Source organism: Eutrema salsugineum, unplaced genomic scaffold, assembly GCF_000478725.1.
Source record: "Eutrema salsugineum unplaced genomic scaffold, Eutsalg1_0 scaffold_7, whole genome shotgun sequence".
Taxonomy (NCBI): domain Eukaryota; kingdom Viridiplantae; phylum Streptophyta; class Magnoliopsida; order Brassicales; family Brassicaceae; genus Eutrema; species Eutrema salsugineum.
This window is the reverse complement of record NW_006256486.1, coordinates 10,965,627-10,983,115: the sequence shown is the minus strand read 5'-3', so window position 1 is coordinate 10,983,115 and position 17,489 is coordinate 10,965,627. Positions and strand designations below refer to the sequence as shown.

Genomic DNA, 17,489 nt, shown 5'->3' with positions numbered 1-17,489 from the left:
GTCTCTTCTCACTTTTTTTTTATGTCTCGGAACCTTAATTAGGACTCTTTTTAATGTCTCGGAAACTTTAGAAGAGTATGTCTCTTCTCATTTTGTATTCTCTATAATGGTTGTATATAGAAACCATTTGAGATTTTTTGGGTTTAAATTAATGATGATGATGAATGTATTGGTTTTTGGCTTTTAAATTATTGATCATGGTTTTAGTATTCAAATGAGCATTTTATAGCACTGTTTATAAACAGGTTTCAAAATTGGGAGTATCTAAATAGCAAATACCAAATTACAAAAACGATGATCAAAATAGTCACTAAACAGTCTTAAATTTGTCGGAAAAAGGTCACAGATCAGTCACAATTCAGTCGTAAAAGTGCAACAAAGTACTGTTCATTTTCCGACAATAGTAGTGAAATAGTCGCAAATAAGTAGGTAAATATGTCACAAAACAGTCGTCAAATGGTCGTTTATTTACCGTCTAAATAACGACTGCTTATTTAACGACTAAATTGCTACTACGTTGATATTAAGAGTATGACTGCATTTTAGTCGTAAACGAGTCGCAAATTTAGTCGTAAATTAGTCACTATATTTGCCGACGGATTTACGACTACGTTACGTCAGTTTATATCACACGCAATTTAGTCGTAAAATAGTCGCCAAATTACGACTATTTCACGACTGTATTAATTAGCGACTAAGAATTCCCGACTACTTCTTTTAGTCGCTAATAAGACGTAAATTTCCGATTTGCGACTATTTTCCGACGTTTTCTGGTGTCGCTAAATTCGTGTATTCTTGTAGTGAGCTCATTTTATCTGGACTTAATTTTGACTTAATTTTCTCATTAAACCATTAGATCAGGGAAACGAATCATACATTCAGGACTCCTTTATCCTTTTACCACACTTTGTTGATCTTGAATGGCTAGTTCATCTTTAGCTAGTTCCCCACCGAACGTAACCTCTTTCAAACCACATGCATTCTCGTTTTTCATTGTCCTATATGCAGATATGTGCAAAAACATCGGAGAGAAAGAGGATAAACGCGGTTTTTAGTCACTGAAGACGGAGACTTGCGATTTCATTGGAACAATTCAACAAAAGGATAAAACTCAGTTTGCCTTGGAAAAACTTCAAACTCTTGGTACAATTTCGTCCTTTAGACTCTCTCTCTATAAAAGGTTATTTCCCCTAAAATAAAAAAAAAAATAAAAAACGAAAAAGAAAAGAAAAAATATGAAGGGAGAGGAAATTTAAAACCTTAGAGAGTCTAGGAGAATCGAATTTTATACCTGAGGCAAGCTTGATCTGATTATGGGTCCGATTGGTAAGAACTGTGACTGTTGGCTGTGACTGTAGACTTTTTGCTGTAGAGATTTTGGCTGTTAAAACTGAGACTGTTGTTTTTAAAAGTCTGATTGTTGATATAAACTGTAAGAACTGTGACTGTTAATTTAAAATTTTATTTTTTTGATTAAAATGTAAACTATACAAGAAAAAACAAAAAAAAATTTATTATTAGCATAAATAACCAATACAATGGAAAAATATAATAAAAAATACAAAAGCTTAGAGATTAATATATAAAACGGAAAAAACTTCATCTATACTAATTATTTTTTATATTGGTTTAGTTATCAAAAACTGCATCAAGAAGTGGAATAAACTGAAAAAAATTTGGATGAAGTTCTGGAGCTTCCGGATTTTTCAGATAAATGTTGTAACGATCTTTTAAACAATCTAAACGATTTTTTCCTTGTTTCCAATGCAAATCAGCTCCAATCTGTTCATTAACCTTTTGAATAATCTTTATTTTTTGAGTAACACTCAAAGTCTTCTCCCTGAACCTTTACGTTTACGTGTAACGTTTGAATGCGTTTTGTTTGAGCGAGTACGATCTTGGGTGCTTGGTGTTTCACAAAAATTTGATTCCTGGTCTTCACCCTTATCAGATTCATCTGCCTCGGTTTGTGTATCATCCACTGGCACGTATCCATCAGAACCATTTCCAACCGCCCACCCGTCTTCACTTCTAATATACCCGTCTGAAAATATTTTTTCTAGCATATCAATATCCTGTAACGGCTTTTTTTGTATAAGACTAGCTCCCGGAATTTCTTATAAAAAAATTATGTTATTAAGTAATGAATTTTATAATTTCGAATAACATATTGAATAAAAATTATTACATGAGATTTACCTTGCACCGGTCATCCCACCATTCTTTTTCCATATCAATTTCTCCAGTAGTCGAATCGACATGTACTCCAGTTTTGTTGCATAATCTTTTGTATGCAGTGTAACGTGTTTTCACGTGGTCGTAATGATTTTTAAAAATTTTCCATGATAACTTATATCCTGTTGCCTCAAAAAAATTTGAAACTAAATTATTTTTTCCCTCTTTTGTTAAGAGTGACTCCCTCCAACCCTCATCCTCTTGTTCAGAGATGAACAATGAAAGGAAGATATGAGTCTTGTTATCAGTCCAAGTGATCTTTTTCTATAGATTTTCACCAAAAAAAACATACATATATTGGTATAACATAAAAAAATATATAACTGTATTGAATTAAAAAATGAAATTTTATATGTTATCTGCCGAGAATAAGATGGTGATGCCATTTCTGTAACGATATTAAGTTTTAGATCAATAAAATATCTATGTATTGAAAATATTAAAGAAAAAATATCAAGAAGAAAATCAATTATACCTGTTGGATGTGCCAGTTTTTAGAAAACTTTCTCAATGTATTTATAGTGAGTTCGTGATCTAAAAATAGTACTATTTCATTATTTCATTTTTTGTTTGAATGTTTCTTATTTGAGTATTTGATCTAAGTTGATTTTTTCAACAATTTGTTAAAACAATAATAGAATTGATGACTTAAGGAAATGTAAAAAAAAATAATCCTACGTAAGGAGTAGGAATTTAATTTGAGTATTTGATGTGAGTTGATTTTTTCAACTCATTTGTTAAAACACTAATAGAATTAATGACTTAAGGAAATGAAAAAAAAAATCCTACGTAAAAAGAATAAAAATAGGAGAGAGAAACTTTAAAAGCCACAAAAAGAGGCTGTTAAAAATAACAAAGAGAATTTTAAAAACTGCTGTAAAGACTGTAGAATATTTTAAAGCCTAAAAAATCTGATTGGAAAAAATATTGCTGTAAGAACTGTTAAACACATAAAAGTCCTCACAGCCTGCACGCCAATCAAAGCCTATATAGAGTTTTGGAGATTATCTTTATGATTCCCGGAAAAGATCTAAGTCTGGGGGAACAGCTGTTTACAACAAAGGAGGAAGATTATGCAACAACATTAGGCAAAGGAGAAGTGACTGAAAATCTGCGGTCATCAACAAGTCCTTCTCTCTCTTGCGGTTTTGCATAATATCTTGCATCCTCCATATTCTTCAGGTAACCCTAAACACTTAAACTCCACCACTTAAATAGCCTTTAATGCCAAACGCCGTCTACCCTGAATAATGCCTTTGATGTGAATTCACTACTATACTTAATGAATGTAGAGAGCTAGTTGACTGGAAGTTAGATCTAAATGTGTAGATTTTTCGCATGACGGATTAACGGACTAGTTTGCTTGTATTTTGGTGAGAATTTTCTAGACTAGATCCAAATAGATATTTCACGATTAGTTATGGTTTAGAGGGACGGTCACTGAGATATTGTTTAGTTCCTGCGATTTTCAAAAGTTTCTTTCCTGACTTAAGTTTGTTTGAGGACAAACAAAAAGGTAAGTCTGGGGGAGTTGATAACACCGTATTTTGACCACTTTTATGGATCATAATTGTATCTTATGCAGGTGTTTTAACTCTGTTTTCAATGGTTTTTAAAGTTTTTTCAATGTTTTATAGTTTCAAAAGACTTTACAGGAAACTTGGGCAAAAGATATGCAATTTGGAACAAATGAGCAATTTTGGATAAATGCAGACCGTCAGAAGTATGATAAGCGATGAAGACCTTCTCACCGTCTGATCACCCCCAAATTTTGAGACAACATAGAGGATCCAACCAGCTTTCTAATGCACTTGGTTTGGAGACAATACAACGGTTGGATCTTCAGATAATCTCGATGCAAGAATGATAGAAAATGCAGTTCCGGAAGAGAGCATGTGCCGGGACCGCGGCCAACACCCATTTTCCCGCGGGTAGAGCCACCGCGACCGCGGAACTTGGTCGTTCACTTTCCAGACGACTTAATTAATTCCTTTCAGGACAACTCCAGAAGCTATAAATACCCTCTTTAGGTCATTCTAAAGAGGGGAGACCGAAACTTAGACAACTTAGAGAGAGAGAGAGAGAGGGATTTCGTGTGGAACCCTAGAGGAGGCCGCCGCATCAGAAGAAGGAGCCGCCGCTGGAGGAAGACATCGCACCTCCATCTGCTTCTCCGTTCTTCGTTTTCCTTCCTTATTTTCTTTAATTTCCTAAACTTTCAATACTCTATGATGCTTTGTTACAATATGTTTGAGTAGTTACCCAGTTGGGTTTAAAGGGATTGTTCAAAGGGAATTTCATGTGTCTTTTCTTATGAATCGATAGATTTAGGATTATTAATCTTCTAGATGTTCTTCGTTTACCTTTAATCTTACTGCGTGATTCTCTGCTGGCCACTTAGAAGCCGATCTGATATGATATGCTGCGAAAGTTTTCATTGATTGTCTGAACTAGGGTGAAACGAGCAATTCTTCTATAGGAGTGGAAACCTACCTGTAGTTGAGTTGTGAATATTGATGAGTCTTGTTTTGCTATTGCATCTTCTCCCTTCCAGGATCAGAGTGGAAACCTACTGATCAGGGTTGCGAGAGATAGTTGTTTAGTGCTGCGAAAGTAGGCTATTCATACTTCCGTGCCTCGAGTTCTAGAACATACGTAGTTGATTAACTTTATCACTTGTTTAAAATCGATATAGCTTAGACCATGAACCCCTGCGAATTACCCTTGAGCCCCAACGTTTGTTTTTCATTGCTTACAACCTTCAATTCTATTTGGTTTTCAATCGCTATTTACTTGCCTTTATTCGCTTTTGTTTAATCGATTTTACTTGCTTTTATTTGCTTTCGTTTTCAATTGCTCTTTAGTTTTTACTTGCTTTCTAGTTTAGATTTAGTGACAACCAAAACCCAAAACCAAAACCCAAACATGTTTAGTTCTAATCTGATTTAAGCATTGCCGTGAATTTGTACTGAAACAGCTAAGTCTCTGTGGATCGATACCCTAAGTACTACAGCGCACATCTGTGCACTTGCAGACATTTAGGGGTTATAAATTTAAAACCTGAAGCTTAGTAAAACGAAAACAACAAACCCCGCTTTTGCTCGCATCAAATAGGCGAGTTTCCTTTGCCAATATCGACAAGGACATCTTCTGTGATGCTACACCACTTAAGAGCAAAAGAGGAGACCAAATATCCTAGGCATTTGAACCAGAAGAACTCTGGAGTGATGAAGAACCTGCCAGACAGAACAGGAGGATTTTGAAAAGGACTTGTCTTAGGACAAGATCCTATTTGAACTAAGTCTTTTTCTTTGCAAAGTTTAGCTAAGGACTATAAACCATAGCGCTTGATGGGAGGCAACCCATTTTAGGTACTTATTTGTTTTTGTTTAAGCTTTATTTTTCAATTAAAAGTTTTGTTTTTCTTATTTTAGACAGGCCTTAGTATGCCATAAAAAAATAAAATAAAAAGGGAAGAAAAGGAGCTGACCGCAGCCAAAGGAGGTTCGGCCGCGGCCGCGACGTCCTCAACCGTAGGACATCTTTTCCTTATTGTTACCACTCTTTGTTGTCCTAGATGGCCAGTTCATCTTTAGCTGGTACCACACCCTTAGCCCAAACCTTCGTGTTCAAACCTCATGCATTCTCTCTTAAGTTTATATCGACAGATATGTGCAAAAACGCCGGAGAGGGAGGAACAACATAGTTTTCAGTCACTCAAGAGAAAGACTGAAAGAGACCAGAAGGGAGTGTGCCAGAAATCTTATGATGCCTCAGAAAAACTCATTCTTAAATGTAATTTTCGTGCTCCCTAAGACTCCAAGTCAAAAGGCAGTTTCCCCTTTCAAAAAAAAAAATGAAAAAAGGAGAAAAAGAAAGAAAGGAAGGAAACTAAAAGCCTAAAGAGTCTTAGAAGCCGAAATCACTTGAGCCAAGGCAATAGGTATTTACTTAAGGAGTCATGGATTCACAATTTGGACAAAAATCTAAGTCTGGGGGAAATATAAGGAGAACCTGAAGAAAGGAGATCAGAAATCTTGAAGCAAGAAGAATGTGACTGAAACTGTGGGGGCATTTACAGTTCCATCCTCTCTTGCTGTTTTGCATAATGTCATGTCTCTCCAGCAAAAGGTAACCCTAAACACATCAGCCTTACCATTAAAAAGCCTTTTTGATACCTAACCTTGAATGCCTTGTTTAATATCCTTTTGATGAGAACCACTGAAACCTTTAATGAATGTTAAGAGCTAGTTGACTGAAAGTTAGTTCTAAGTGTGTGGATTTTTGCATGACGGATTAACGGACTAGTTATGTTTGTATTTTGGTGAGAATTTTCTAGACTTGATCTGATTGATGCATTTTCCATAATTATTAAGGTCTAGAAATATGGTTCTGATATTTTTCCAGATTAGATCTTGTTTTGTTTGAGGACAAACAAAGTCTTAAGTCTGAGGGAGTTGATAACACCTGATTTTGACCACTTTTCAGCATTGATTTCAAATGCTTTTTCAAAGGTTTTACTCTGTTTTAGGAAATTTTGTTATGATTTCCATGTATTTGTAGTTTCAAGGCTCTTTTCAAGAAACTTAGGGAATATGATGGAAAAATGGAAGAAATCCACATTTTTAGCTCAGAATCAGACCGTCAGAAGTTCATCCTCAAATGAAAACTTTCTCACCGTTCGATCCAGCTCAAATTTGGAGACAATCAAGAGGAGACAACCAGTTTTCCATAGCACTTTACATCACAAAGATCCAACGGTGCAATCAAAAGATACATGGAGAACAAGTTGACCCAGTTCACCAGTCCCGGAAGACTCTCACCCGCGGGAAACATATGTTTTACCTGCCCTGGAAGACTCTCACCCCCGGTGGACCTTAGGACGAGCCACAAGGCCCAACACCAAAGCCCACTTCGCCATTCCTCTTCAAAGAAGCCCTAAATGAGATCTGGAAGACCTTAGTACATATAAATACATTGTTTAGCAGTCCTAAATGGGTGTGTGCTCCTGTAATGAGATTTTGAGCCACCAAACTTTGTTTTTCTAGGGTTAGGCGATGGAGATGGGGATTCTTCCCCAGATCCATTGTTCTTCCTCCTTTTTTATCTTATTAACTTTTCTGTTTCATTCTATTGCATTTTTCTTTGTCTTTCATCATTCATTGCATCATGTAGATTAGTCCCAGAGAGTCAAGTTGTTTGAAGATATCAACAAGCATATATATCATTAGGATTTCTATTGTTCTTAGCCATATTCTGGATCTCATCTCTTCTAAGTTATTTGGAAAGCATGAGAGTAGATTCATGACCTATTCTCTGAGCCTAGGATTGATCAGAGCCACGAGAGTGCTGTATCAGATCATCCGTACCTAGCTTCAGAAGAACATAGTCGCTATATGAGTCGAAAGCTACCTATAGAGAAGATGTGAGCAGACGAATTCAATGTTCAATGCATGATCTTAAGTTTAGCATGAGAGCGAGAGTTAATTGCTAGATCTAAGAGATTAGTTGATTAAGGTGACGACAGTTGGTTAATCATATATGTGTATATTCTAGTTCAATGCAGATTCCCAGAAACAGATGAAGATAAATCGCCCGGTAGCTAATTGGAAATACCACCATACATCGATTAGAGTAAACCGGAGAAGTCTAAATCGCCACCTATGAGTTCAAGAGTCTTTTTGAATCGATATGCTTTAGATGTTCTTTTAACAATTCATCTTGCATTGCATTTCTTGTGAATATTAGACTAGGTTTAGTTTAGGATCCTAACTAAAAACCCCAAATCTTTTATTGGTTTATGAGTTTGCTTACTTTCCAGTTTGTTGTTTCTTGCAGATTAGACATCTTCCCTGTGGATCGACACCCTAAGTCCTACAACATACATCTGTGCACTTGCAGACACTAGGGCTTTATAAATTTAAAACTTAAGGAGGACCAACAGGCTTGTTAAAAAACAAACCTAGGCCCGCAAGCCCATCAATATGCTATAAAGAGATTTTTATATTAAACGCTTTATTAAAATTTGTATATACTTGGTAAATGATAATTATATATAACACTTATAATGTAAGAATTATAAAAAATAAAAAATACTTACTCTTAAAGATGCATATATTTGTAGTATATTTCATTAGCCCTAGTACTTGACTCCCCAATTCCATTATATTTTTCTGCATTTTCTGATTTTGCCTACAATAATTTGTTTTAGATCAGAACTTCTTTTTGGGATCAATTATTGTAGGCAATACCAGTAAATAATGGAAAATGGAGAATCAAATAATAAAGCTAACAAAGAATCTTGGAAATTTCTGATTATCATTAACCAAAAATTTGTAATTGGAAGAGAATGAGACATTGAAATTGAAAAGAAATGTTGTATGATTTTATAAATGCATGATGATAAAACTCACAGAACTTCTCTCATAATCATTATATATTATATATATATATATATATATATATCTCATGGAAGACAAAGTCATCTCATCTGCAAAAAGAAATAAAAGCCACATGTGATTTTTATTTTGTTTTCCTTTTTTTTCAATTGTATTTGTTTCCCACCATAACTCTATCCATATTTGTATGATATTTGTCCACTTTAGATATATTTATTATATATATATATATATAAGTTTTTAAATATAAAATAAAATTCTTTCTTTCAATTAATACCACATCAATCTGGGTCAATGTAACATTTTTCCAAATAATTATTTTTAAAAAAAGAAAATAGAGAGTATATGGCAAGAAAGTGATATACTGAAATTGAAAAGAAATGTTGTATGCTTTTATAAATGCATGATGATAGAACTCACAAAACTTCTCTCATAATCGTTATATATATGTAGATATCTTATGGAAGACAGAGACATCTCACCTGCAGAAAGAAATAAAAGCCACATGTGATTTTTAGTTTCTTTTCCTGTTATTTTTTATTCTTTTCCAATTGTATTTATTTCCTACAGAACTCTATCCATATTTGTATGATATTTGTCCATTTTAGATATATTTATTTTATATATATATATAGGTTTTTAATATAAAATAAAATTCCCTTTTTCAATTAATACTACATAAATCTGGGTCAATATAAAATTTCTTTCCAAATAATTGTTTTTTTTAAGAAACTAGAGCGTATATGGCAAAAAAGACTAAAATAGCTCTCTTTTAATTATATAGATTTGTTTCTGTTTGGACACAGAAATATAAAGTTTGTATCTTCTTAAATGGTATAGATATCTTGCATATTTTAAAAAATTAATACACATTGGACTGCAATTCTAAAAACATAAGTCTAACATTCTCTAGCATATTCTGTATAATATAATTATAAACTAATTTTGAATGTTTGAAACTTTAGACTGGTTGATTAAGATAAACAATTTTTTTTTTGTTAAAGGGTCTTCATATTGAAATTTTTTGGATTTTTCTGTTACATAATAGCAGATTTTAAGAAACTAAGAAGTCCAGAAGGGAAAAAAACAAATAAAAGCCCAAACAGAATCCCATATTAGGCCCGGTTAGGAGATTAAACCAGAGAAACCAAAACCGCATAAAATCGGTTTAATCGGAGAAAACCAAAAACCCTAATTTGAGAAGAAGCAGCCATGGAAAGCAGCCGCCAACCGGAGCTAACGCTTGTCAACAAGCTGAACCACCCAGATGTCAAGACTTTGATAACACACCTGAGGGATCTTGAAACGGGATTTAGAGAAAAACAAAGAAGCAGAATCCGACCCGCCAAAGCTTTCACGACCCACCATCTCCCCGAACAGCGAGCTTACTCAACAATTGACGACGTTTCCTGCATGGTTCTACATCCTAAGTCGCCTCCTCGAGATTCCTTTCAAGACCCGATGCTAGTCCTCAGAGCGACGAGCTTACTCAACAATCTTTGACGCTCCATGACACCACTCAGGATCGAAAACCTCCACCTCAAACATGGGCAGCATCGAGACAGAACCAAATGGAGGAGCCCCCGAGAGCCTTTGGCTTTAACCCTTGAAAAAGCATCACCAGACTGGATCTGCAAAGGGCATCCATCTTCGAACCACCGTCGAATCACTGTCTCTTTGCCGGAGAAACTAAAGACACCACCAGTCAGCTCTGAAGAAAAACCTAACCACAAAGAAAAACAAAAAAAAAAGATAAGAACAAAGAAAAGAGAAGCCCTCTCGCGGCTCCGGCGAGACACACCAGAAACCGGAGAGGGAAAGAGAGAATTTTGTTTGACGGCGCTAGGGCAACTTGCTTGGGAGAGAATGCCGTGCAAAGGCTTATTTTTCATGTTCATAATGAAATGCGAATATACTAAGTTACTGATAAACAATTTTTTAAAAATATATATATTCAGTGTTTAGCAACAAAGATTAAAAGTGCTTACCTTTTAATAGTATAGAAGTGAGACACAAAAAGAATGCAAAAAGTAAAGTGAAGCATAGACAAATGAAAGCGCTTGGTTCTTAAACAGATAACCAACTCAGTTAGCCTTGATCATAGTGAAAACGTCAGCCAGAAACAGCTGAAATAATCTCTTAGATCTAAGCAATGTGTGACATTCGTTTATTCTCTTAGATCTCATGCTTATATACTCTCATTTCTTCTTCTTCTTACCGACATTCTGAAATGATTTCTCAATGCGAATATGGAAAGCTTCCTCTCCATAAGGATAAATAAGAGGCTACTGTAGTGCAAGATATGAGGGATGAATTTCATTTATTCTCAAAAGCATGCCATTTTGCTTTTGCAACACGATATCTGATAACAACGTATTTTGACCATTTTCACTTCGTATTTTCCTATGATGAGTCGAGGTATTCAGTGACCGTCGTTTATATGGATCATTTTTATATGCTTTTCTAATGCTTTTCGTTTCTTTTAAGTGTTTTTATTATGATTTTTTAGTATTTGTAGTTCAAGACTCTTTTCAGGAAACTTAGGTGAAAGCTTAGCAAAATGGATAAAAGACCAGATTTTCAGTTCAGAGTCAAACCGTCAGAAGTTCACCCTCAAATGAAGATCTTCTCACATGGAGACCTTAAAGATGGAGCAGCTAGCTTTCCAGCACACTTAACATCAAGATATAAAAATGTAAATATACGAATAGATTTACTATAGTTTAGCATTGGATAAATATTAAATAGATTCAAATAAACTATAATGTCATTTAGTAGTAACAGTAGGATAGTATTCGTGTTGTGCATGGGCTATTGTTATGATATAGATTATTGTTAGGATTTTTTTTAAAAATATAGTAAATAGTTGGAAGTTTATTTATTTGTGATTTTTGAATTTAAGATAGAATCCTTCATTCTTAGGTTTTGTTTTTTTTTCTAAAATGATGAAATGTTACATTTGATATTTATTTATTTATAAGAAGTTTATGAAATATTTTTTTAATTGATCATTCTTTTTCTTTGCGAGGAAATATATATAAAGAGGCAATAATTATTTGGAGTAAGATATGTTTAAAATGAAATAGGTATCTATATCATGGTAAGTATACTAAACAATTGTAAAAGTGATTTTCAATTTAATAATGTAAGCAGAAAATGTTAAATTTAAAAACATAAAGAATCAGATAAAAAAATATGAGAAGAATGTCTAATTACAAAATTGTCAACATACTTTTATTTGCTTAGACTTCATTAAGTATTCATATATAGAATATTACAAAAAAAAAAAATTTACGATGGAATCGATGAAATATAAGAAACAATTGATTTGAAGAATTAGGAAAATCATGTTGAAGATGAAGGAAATCTATGGTTTTTCATAGCTATCCGATGTAAATATATGTTTTTTATAATATTTTTAGATTGATTCGTATATAATTTCATCTGGTTCAACATGTTTGTTTCATTTGGAGTTAATTCATTTTGCTCTGGGCAAAAGTGGAAGAAAATGAGATTGATGATACTGTCTCTGTTTAATTTGGTATTTTTACAAGTAATTGATGAAGTTTGATGTTCGAGCATCAAATATAAACTCCGACATTGAGGAATTGAAAGCAGGATAAGGAATGGTTGACGACATATTCTACATATCGGTAGCTAGTAATCAAGTTCAGTTCTGAATCCTAAATAACCCCTTAGGACAATTCTTATATAATTTATTACAAGTAGAGAAAGTAATATAGAATTAGATTGTGTTTGCTACAACAAAATAGGAAAACATGTAAAAATTTAGAATTTGAGAAATTATTAATCATTACTAATAGATCGGGTAATATAAGTCCCATGGAAACCAACATATTAGAAAAGTCTAAAGTATATTAAAGAGGAAACACAAAAGTACACTTGGCAGCACCACAATTAAAGTTAACATTTGCTGAATTTATTAATTCATTTGTTTCGAATACAAAAAATGTTAGAGGTAATACATTCTTTACAATATTGCCTTCCTTATTTGTCTCCAACGATTATATAAAGCCAACACAATAATAATTTGTTGTTAATTACTAAAAACAATTAATCTATTACTCTATACTCTTAAACTATATTACTTTTCTAATACTATTATTCTTCACTTGCTTTACAATTATTCTTTACAATTATTAAATTGTATATTTAACGGATTTCTGATTACAAATTTATATTACTATATTACTATGTGAATATACAAATTTATGAAAGTATAAATGTTTTATTCACATTTTATATTACTAGATGAGTCGAATAGTTATAGGATAAAATTCATGAAATGTAAAAGCTACACACGAGTATAATATTATAAACACGAATATTTAATAATTTCAAAAGTTAATAAGTTCCCTCTATAATAAATTCAAAGATTCTCTAACCATATATTTTCCGATCATAATTACCCACTGCCTCCTATATCAGCGCTAACCATAGAGATATCTAAAGTAATTATCACTTTCCCGTCTATATCTCCCATTTATCTAAAAACAAATTAATTTATTTATTCTCTATCCATAACAAATTCGCATATTCTTAAAATATATTCTGAAATCTATAAATTAATATCACAAACTACCAAGATAGTAACAAAATTTTGAATTTATACTGTTCGGACTGTTTGAATTTATTTATGGTAAAATGATTCTCTATGAATCATGTATTTTAAATTATACCTTCCACCATCTATATTCCCGCTTACCATATATTTCTAACACATTATTGTTACTAATATTTTCTTTCTAGCAGCCTCAAACCAAAAAATACTGTTCCGAAGCCCTAAAATTCTCTATATAAATACATGATTGTTTCGGAAGTCATTTCATATACCAAAAACCTCTACTCCCTACAGCCTTGAAAGTTCTTTCCAATGGCTTCTATAACAAACATATACTCTCTTAAGCCTTTCAAAACCCAGTGGAGAGTCCACGTACGGATCTTGAAGGTGTGGAAACAGTATCTGAATGGTGTCGAGACATTGGAAATGGTGGTTGTAGATGATATGGTATGTAAATTCTCATTCAAATCTGTATAGTATTCTTTTCATATTAGATTCGAACTACTATGTATTAATTATTCAGTGATTAATTATGTTTTTTAATCTTATGTATCTTGCAGAATCAAACTATGCATGTTTCTCTAAAGAAAGAGTACATCAAAAAACACGAAAACGTGTCGGAGGAAGGGTTAAGTAAGATCATTACTAACTTTCAGGTTGCACACAATGGTGGAAAGTTTCGTACGACTCCTCATGTCTGCAAGATCCAATTCGCAAGCACAACATCTATACGACCAGCCGAGGATATTGATCCTAATATCCTTGGATTGAATTTCGTCAAATTCTCGGACATTCATGAGGGCAAACTCAATCCGGATTTCTTAATAGGTATTTTGATGTAATAACTATATATTGATGGTTTTACTAATAACGATTATTCTAATATGTTTAATTACAGATGTTGTTGGACAGATTGTTAGTATTGGGGAGGTCGAAATCCTCAATGTTAACAAGAAGCAGACAAAAAGACTTACCATGGAAATCAGAGACACTGAGTAAGAATCTATGTTTTTATACTTTAGATTTTATTAGTACAACTAAATTCTTAAAACTTTAACATGTGTAGAAATGTTCGCCTAAACTGTGTGCTATGGGGACCTTATGCTTCAAATCTTGAGAGTTTGGCAACTAATACAACCGAAGCTGTTTTTGTTGTTGTCTTGCGGTTTTCAAAACTAAGGCTTTACCAAGGTAACATCATCAAATCATATGATATTTAAATATTTCCTCATCTACTAACTGTTTTTATAAGTCATCCAGGTGTTTGGAGTGTTGGGAATTGTTACAATTGTTCAACTGTTTTAACTAATCCAGATATCCCTGAGGTTTTAGCGTTCAAAGAAAAGTATTGCACTAAACCCTAAATTTGAAATCATCTTATATAACATTGCATACATAATATATTCGTTTCCTTATTAATCTGGATGTAGGCTACCTGCTGATGGTGTTACTCTATCCTACACACATCCAAATCAGTTGACAATCGTCAGTTCTATCTCTGTTCGTGATGATTTCTTCTTACATAGTCCTCGAAGGACTATAAGTGAGATAATAGCTGCATCTGAGGTTAAATATTTTCGATTGTTTGTAATTGTTTTATACCATTTAAAATGATTCTATAATGAAATCTGATATTTTTACCTTCTAGGTTGGAAAATGTGTTACCATGGCTACAATCATGTCAATTGACACCGAGTTTGGTTGGTATTACATGTCCTGTAAAACCTGTTCAAAAAAAGTTTTTCCTCATGATATGGATGCAATGAGGGAGAAATATCCCGGTAGACCTTTCAAGAAACAGTTATGGAAGTGTGGTAAATGTAATACTGATGTTGAAGAAGTCATTCCAGCGTAAGTACATAATGTTACATCTTATTAGTAATATTTATTAATATTATTTGTATTTATATTATATTTTACAATATGCAGGTTCATGCTTACATTCCGTGTAATGGATAACACTGGAGAAACAAAATTTCTTTTATTTGATAAGCTTGCTATGGAAGTTGTCAATCAGACTGCCTCTCAACTTACTCAATCGGTAGATGAGGTATATTTTTCTCATCAACTGTCTATATATCAATCCTTTTCTGACATTATCGTTTAACTTTTTTGTTATTCTAAAATTTTTTTTTTTATAGATTCAGGATCCGGATGTTTTGCCTATGTCCCTGAGCAACATATGTGGGAAGACTTATCTTTTTAAGGTTGCTATTGAAAGTTCAAACATTGTCTTCAATAGTGACACTTACAAGGTTATGAAGATCGTTACACAAAGTGACCTGGTGAAGGAGTTTTCAGAAATTTCTGTGTCTCAGGTCATGAACATAAGATCATACAAATATGTGTTCAACTTATAACGCATATCTCTTATTACTAAAATATTTTGTGTCTGCTCACAGAACACTATTGAAGCTAAACATGAAGAACACGTTCTGACATCTCTCACTACAGAGGTTGGAATTTCTTCTCGATATCGGATCCATAATCATACTTTTTATAATATACTTTTTATAAGATATTCTTCTATATATTGAAGATCATACTTTTTATATTATAGTAGATATTTTAATTAATTTTCTGTTACTTATAGGCTCCACTCTTGCTTGAAGATGACTATGAGGATGTGAAGACACCGTCGTCGAAACGCAAAAGCAATGATAGTGAAGAGATCGGAAATGACAGTGGGGAGCTTTCTGTAGCTTCAAAGAAAACCAAAAATGATTTCAAAAATGGAGATGATGCGAAACATACTGTGATGAAGCCGGTCAAGAAAGAAAAAACAGATGATTGAAGAAGTGTGATTTCTTCATTCATCCTGCTTCCTTTTGTCTACTATTTCGTTTCCTTTATTTTCTTAATTGAATTTTTCATATTTTATGTTGTTCTTTTTATAAGTTTCAATTTAATAATTTGATGTTTTGCAATATTATTAATAAAGCAGGTTATCTAAATTTTGGCTGTTATTTCTGATGTCTACACACCATTAAAATGTTTACGGTCATTTAAACCTTAGATATTATTGACACACGATAACACATTAGTGCAATTTTTATGACTTTAGATGATTGTTAATAATAAATTTTTTATTGTTATTAATACTGTTTTTAGTACCAATTGGAATGTATGATTCAAAAATATTAGATTTGCCCGCTTATTGGTATATGTTGAAATAATTTAAGTTGTTATTAAAGATATGAAGTTATTCCAAATATTTTGAATGTAAGTTATGGTAACAGAATTTCAAATTAAGAAAAATATTAAGAAACTCATACTAATGATTTTGAATATAATTACTTAAGCGAATATATGTAAGTGTTTTATCTCTAATTAGTATCAAGTGGAATGTATGATTCGACAATTTTAAAAGTTCCCGCTTATTGGTAAATTTTTAAATAATTGAAGTTGTTATTAAATATATGAAGTTTTTCAAATATTTTAAATGTTAGTTATGGTAACAGAATTTCAAATTATTCCTACTATTAAGAAACTCATACTAATGATTTTGAAGATAATTAGTTAAGCGAATATATGTAAGTGTTTTACCTCTAATTAGTACCAAGTTGAATGTATGATTCGAAAATTTTAAAAGTTCCCGCTTATTGGTATAATTTGAAATAATTGAAGTTGTTATTAATTATATGAAGTTTTTCAAATATTTTGAATGTTAGTTATGGTAACTGAATTTCAAATTATTCTTAATATTAAGAAACTCCTACTAATGATTTTAAAAATAATTCGTTAATCGAATATATTTAATGGTTTTACCCCTGATTTGATTGCCTGTATATAGACTAGATTACAAATTATGGAGTATTTGATATGCAATAATTGAGAAACATTCCACTATTGTTATCTTCTTTCCAATATAATCTACTATATTGGAAATAACTATGTTTGAATCAAGTATCTCAAGCAAATAACGAGATATGAGAAAAAGTAGTGTTCTCGGTGAAAATTCAGCTACCGAAGACGGACGATCATCAAAGAAATCAAAGAAAGATAGAAGTTTGGTTGGTACGAACATACTATTTTTAGAATATTTATACTATTCATTTGTTAGCATTTGTATTTGTTGTCAATCGTATGTTACATGCAAAATTACAGATTTCATCAATAATGATAATAACAATGCGCAATCAAGTAAAACAACTCACCAGCCTGCTGTTCGTGTTGCATTTAATACAATACTTAGAGATCTCACGAACTCAAACAACACGGAAAGGAGTTCTCAGTCTACCATGACACAACAACTTAATCGCAATTAGTTGTAG

At 32.6% G+C, this 17,489-nt stretch overlaps 1 protein-coding gene across 1 annotated transcript; it reads left to right on the top strand.

Annotated features, from left to right (window-relative positions):
* Positions 1-13,527: 13,527 nt before the first annotated feature.
* On the top strand, positions 13,528-16,009 carry LOC112083096 (replication protein A 70 kDa DNA-binding subunit B-like). Its single transcript, XM_024150827.1, has 11 exons — positions 13,528-13,662; positions 13,776-14,043; positions 14,114-14,210; positions 14,282-14,406; positions 14,476-14,560; positions 14,646-14,781; positions 14,864-15,066; positions 15,145-15,265; positions 15,357-15,533; positions 15,618-15,671; positions 15,809-16,009. The coding sequence occupies exons 1-11, from the start codon at positions 13,528-13,530 to the stop codon at positions 16,007-16,009; spliced, it is 1,602 nt and encodes a 533-aa protein (XP_024006595.1).
* The last annotated feature ends 1,480 nt before the right edge of the window (positions 16,010-17,489 follow it).